General features: G+C 43.1%; 2 protein-coding genes across 2 annotated transcripts; both read right to left on the bottom strand.

The window, feature by feature from the left end:
- LOC109829784 (aquaporin PIP1-2-like) lies at window positions 954-2,247 on the bottom strand. Its single transcript, XM_020396821.1, has 2 exons — window positions 1,854-2,247; window positions 954-1,745 (listed from the first exon to the last, which is right to left on the bottom strand). Exons 1-2 carry the CDS (start codon window positions 2,179-2,181, stop codon window positions 1,384-1,386), a joined length of 690 nt encoding a protein of 229 aa, XP_020252410.1. The 5' UTR covers window positions 2,182-2,247; the 3' UTR covers window positions 954-1,383.
- On the bottom strand, window positions 2,484-4,246 carry LOC109829785 (probable aquaporin PIP1-4). The gene is made up of 3 exons (XM_020396822.1): window positions 3,854-4,246; window positions 3,450-3,745; window positions 2,484-2,850 (listed from the first exon to the last, which is right to left on the bottom strand). The coding sequence occupies exons 1-3, from the start codon at window positions 4,179-4,181 to the stop codon at window positions 2,602-2,604; spliced, it is 873 nt and encodes a 290-aa protein (XP_020252411.1). The 5' UTR covers window positions 4,182-4,246; the 3' UTR covers window positions 2,484-2,601.

The following is a 5,622-nucleotide window of genomic DNA, read 5'->3' on the forward strand; positions in this document are numbered from 1 at the left end:
AGTTCCTCAATTGTAAGGTGCTGAACAAGTCAATCAGTGCATGGTCGATCACAAGTTTAGTATTTGTAAAGAATTTGGCCAACTGGCTCATAAACAAGCCATGATCCCTGAGAAAAGACAAGTTCCTCAATTGTAAGGTGCTGAACAAGTCAATCAGTGCATGGTCGATCACAAGTTTAGTATTTGTAAAGAATTTGGCCAACTGGCTCATAAACAAGCCATGATCCCTGAGAAAAGTTAACAAATCAACAAGTTTGTTATTTGCTTTGTCTCAAAAGAAGTTTGGCACTCAATCGCGAGACTAATCCCGCAGGTGGGGAAAAACTTTTGAGATTAGGAAAAATATTGGAGCACACATGCATGAATTTACCTTACATATATACACACCATTATATATGCTGTTCAACCCACTGGACATGATCCAATCTAATGTACAGTGATGTTCGTCTTGATTTATTAATATGCTCTTCTTAATTTCTTTACATCGGAAATGATTTATGACTAGGCATGATCCCGACACAGAGCCAGAATTTTCAATTGCAGATGAGATATAGAAGGAGAGCAGACAAGTTCCTTGTATTCAGTAGTATTAAAGAGGAAAAAAATACATGATCGATTGTACATAAGCTTAAACAAAGCCCCCGGTTTTTGAACACATACACAGCTGATCAGGAAGTAAGTAGTAATCAGGGCTTGGTTTTAAAGGGGATGGCCCTGATGACAATCTGATGGTAGATGGCTGCAATAGCTGCTCCGATGAAGGGACCCACCCAGAATATCCACTGGTCGTCCCACGCCGACACATACACAGCTGATCAGGAAGTAAGTAGTAATCAGGGCTTGGTTTTAAAGGGGATGGCCCTGATGACAATCTGATGGTAGATGGCTGCAATAGCTGCTCCGATGAAGGGACCCACCCAGAATATCCACTGGTCGTCCCACGCCGTTTGACATGGTACGTAGCGCTAGCCTCGGACCATGGGCTACTAATTAAGTCAAATCCCAGGTCCGCTTGGCGGTTGAAAAGTTACTGGACCTTGGCAGCGTGCAGATCTGCAGGCTTTAAGCTAACGTACACCATGCCAGCATATACGCTAATGACAAAATTTCCCTTTCAATTGCTGGCTAATTAACTGTAAAATTTTAACGGCTACTATACGTGTAAGCTCATAAGAGAGAAATTTTTTCAACATATCACTCCTTAACACGACTGACATGACTAACACGTCCGGGGGCTGAAAGTATGAACTAGCTGAAGAGGAGAGGCTATAACTAGTTCGTAACTAACTTCTTATATTTACCTAATTAAATCTGTTCTGTTGATGGCCTTCAGTGTTATCTATCTTAAGCTGATTTTAATTATATGGTCTTTTTCTTTAGATTTCAGTTGCCAAATTGTGTAGCTGAAACAGAACTAATTAAGGAGCTAGGCAAGTGAGGGATGCTTACGGGGACGTGAGAGTCTCGGGCGCTCCTCTTGGCATCAGTTGCGGAGAAGACGGTATAAACGAGGACAAAAGTGCCGATGATCTCGGCCCCAAGGCCAGCGCTTTTGCTGTATCCGGGGTTCACCATGTTGACACCGCCCCCCAGCATCTCAAACTCCGCCGACTGCAGCCCCTTGACCATTCCAACACCGCAAATGGCACCCAAGCACTGCATCAACATGTAAAACACCGCCCTTGGGACCGATAATTTACGGCCCAGCAGCAACCCAAACGTCACCGCAGGGTTTATGTGCCCCCCTGAGAAACAAATTAATTTTAAAAAAAAAACTCACAATCTCAACACATATTGCCATAATTCTGTCAATTAAGTTTGCTAACCAACATTTTTTTAAGCTTTAACTATACCTGATATGCCTGCAGTACAGTAGACGAGGACAAAGATCATGCCCCCGACGGCCCATGCGATGCCTTGCAATCCTACGCTAGCGCACGCGCCGGGGGAGCGCTTCACCCCGATGATCGTAAGCACCGTGATGTAGAGGAACAGGAAGGACGCCACAAACTCTGCGATCCCCGCCCTGTAAAAGGACCAAGAAATTAGCTCCCCTTGTTCGAAGAGTGGAGCCGGGGGTGGCTCTACGTAGTCTCTAAAGCTCTGTGCTCTCGTCCCTATCGTCTGCTTCTCTGAGAATTTATTTGCTCCTATTTTGACATCCTCCTCTCTCCCTGCCATGTCGATTCCTAAGTAGCTAGCTAGCTTAATTAAGGTTCTTAAGATAGTCTTATACTTAAGTTACCTGTGAGTGAGAATGAGAATGGGGAGAATGCCTGTTATATATAGAGTGTGAAGAAGCAAGCTTTACAAGTGGGTAGTTGTGAATAGTATTTCAAAAAATAAAAATAAAAATAAAAATAAATAAACAAACAAATAAATAAAACTTTGGCGAGTCTATGCCCGTGCATTTTTTGCTTGCACGCGGATGGACATATTTGAAGCAGTCATTTTCTGAGTGCACCCGACAGTATTGGCAGACAAGTTCCTTGTATTCAGTAGTATTAAAGAGGAAAAAAATACATGATCGATTGTACATAAGCTTAAACAAAGCCCCCGGTTTTTGAACACATACACAGCTGATCAGGAAGTAAGTAGTAATCAGGGCTTGGTTTTAAAGGGGATGGCCCTGATGACAATCTGATGGTAGATGGCTGCAATAGCTGCTCCGATGAAGGGACCCACCCAGAATATCCACTGGTCGTCCCACGCGCCTTGCTGTTGATTAGGACAAACGGCGCTGCTCCCAGAGGTTCTGCTGGCGTTGATGCGCGTTCCCGGATGATAGATATTTGTGTGCCAAGTTGCCACCAGGAACACGGCGAATCCAATGGGCAGCGGCGCCAGAATCTGTTGCACAATATTCAAACATATATACGAACTCTCACTCTTTTGTTGGCAGTAGAAAATCAAGGTTTAGCGTACGTGACTCCTCGGCCTACTTAATTTGACATGGTACGTAGCGCTAGCCTCGGACCATGGGCTACTAATTAAGTCAAATCCCAGGTCCGCTTGGCGGTTGAAAAGTTACTGGACCTTGGCAGCGTGCAGATCTGCAGGCTTTAAGCTAACGTACACCATGCCAGCATATACGCTAATGACAAAATTTCCCTTTCAATTGCTGGCTAATTAACTGTAAAATTTTAACGGCTACTATACGTGTAAGCTCATAAGAGAGAAATTTTTTCAACATATCACTCCTTAACACGACTGACATGACTAACACGTCCGGGGGCTGAAAGTATGAACTAGCTGAAGAGGAGAGGCTATAACTAGTTCGTAACTAACTTCTTATATTTACCTAATTAAATCTGTTCTGTTGATGGCCTTCAGTGTTATCTATCTTAAGCTGATTTTAATTATATGGTCTTTTTCTTTAGATTTCAGTTGCCAAATTGTGTAGCTGAAACAGAACTAATTAAGGAGCTAGGCAAGTGAGGGATGCTTACGGGGACGTGAGAGTCTCGGGCGCTCCTCTTGGCATCAGTTGCGGAGAAGACGGTATAAACGAGGACAAAAGTGCCGATGATCTCGGCCCCAAGGCCAGCGCTTTTGCTGTATCCGGGGTTCACCATGTTGACACCGCCCCCCAGCATCTCAAACTCCGCCGACTGCAGCCCCTTGACCATTCCAACACCGCAAATGGCACCCAAGCACTGCATCAACATGTAAAACACCGCCCTTGGGACCGATAATTTACGGCCCAGCAGCAACCCAAACGTCACCGCAGGGTTTATGTGCCCCCCTGAGAAACAAATTAATTTTAAAAAAAAAACTCACAATCTCAACACATATTGCCATAATTCTGTCAATTAAGTTTGCTAACCAACATTTTTTTAAGCTTTAACTATACCTGATATGCCTGCAGTACAGTAGACGAGGACAAAGATCATGCCCCCGACGGCCCATGCGATGCCTTGCAATCCTACGCTAGCGCACGCGCCGGGGGAGCGCTTCACCCCGATGATCGTAAGCACCGTGATGTAGAGGAACAGGAAGGACGCCACAAACTCTGCGATCCCCGCCCTGTAAAAGGACCAAGAAATTAGCTCCCCTTGTTCGAAGAGTGGAGCCGGGGGTGGCTCTACGTAGTCTCTAAAGCTCTGTGCTCTCGTCCCTATCGTCTGCTTCTCTGAGAATTTATTTGCTCCTATTTTGACATCCTCCTCTCTCCCTGCCATGTCGATTCCTAAGTAGCTAGCTAGCTTAATTAAGGTTCTTAAGATAGTCTTATACTTAAGTTACCTGTGAGTGAGAATGAGAATGGGGAGAATGCCTGTTATATATAGAGTGTGAAGAAGCAAGCTTTACAAGTGGGTAGTTGTGAATAGTATTTCAAAAAATAAAAATAAAAATAAAAATAAATAAACAAACAAATAAATAAAACTTTGGCGAGTCTATGCCCGTGCATTTTTTGCTTGCACGCGGATGGACATATTTGAAGCAGTCATTTTCTGAGTGCACCCGACAGTATTGTTAAACCTCCCACCCATGGCCGGGGATCTTCAGTTACTTTAACCCTTTCACACACATATTCGTACGTCTGCACTTTAATTTGCTGTAGAATTAACTAATTAACTGCTTGTTATATACGTACAAGTTCCTCCTAATTAATGGGACCCAAAATCTCAGACCGAATACAGTATTTAATTGAGCTAGAGGGGAGTACGACATATATACGTACCGCGCGTGCACAGTATGTATGTGTCATTCTCTTAAGTCGATCATACATGAAACAAGCAGCCGCATATTAGCACGTATATATTCTAATGGCAACGCGCAGATGCAGGTATGTGTGTGTGCGTGTTTTTTTTCTTCCATGTATTAAGGTGACAATATTTGGGAGTAAATACGGGGGTATGTTTAGACCGGCACATAAAATTAGTCATCGATCACCAGAGTTGCAGGAGCACGTGATGCCATACGACCCTGTGGATGCATCCCTACCTGTCGGAGTTGCCTCAGTCATGAGCTGGAGTCCACGTATTGCCCGTGTTCTATACTCTCCATTTTAAAACTAATTTCAGATTCCAAAACCGGCTATATACTAGCTATTGCTAATTAATGATCGGTACGCTAGACTATCGCGTAGACTTCAACATAAATTACCACGCCTTTCCTTTTCCATATCGAAGCTATGTGATGTTATATAGAGGCAAATTTTAATGGCTGATGTTGATTCCCGTATCTGATTGCGCAATTTCGTCGGGTTCTCCATTCTGGATGTATAACAATTAATGCGGAGATTGAGTCACGGTGACGTTAAAAATGGATATTTTTAATTTAAAAAAAAGTCTGAAAATTTATTCCCTAGACGACTTTTAAACTTCAATCTCCATTAATCTAATGTACGATTAGATATTAAACTCGATGCCTAAAGAACAAATTCAATCATCATCATAGCCATAATCTCTTTCGAGTAGCATAATTACAGTTTATAGTCACGGGGCCCAGGAAATATAAATTATGGGCATGTAGTTAATTAGATTGGACCCGCACATAAGACGCAAAATCAAGGACAATTAATTGTGAGCAACCTGTACATATAACTAACATTTCAAGCCACTGAATGCGCCTTTGATTGGCATATGAAACCTTTTCAACTTTTTTGACTTCCGGGGA

Source organism: Asparagus officinalis, chromosome 2 (assembly GCF_001876935.1).
Source record: "Asparagus officinalis chromosome 2, Aspof.V1, whole genome shotgun sequence".
Lineage (NCBI taxonomy): Eukaryota > Viridiplantae > Streptophyta > Magnoliopsida > Asparagales > Asparagaceae > Asparagus > Asparagus officinalis.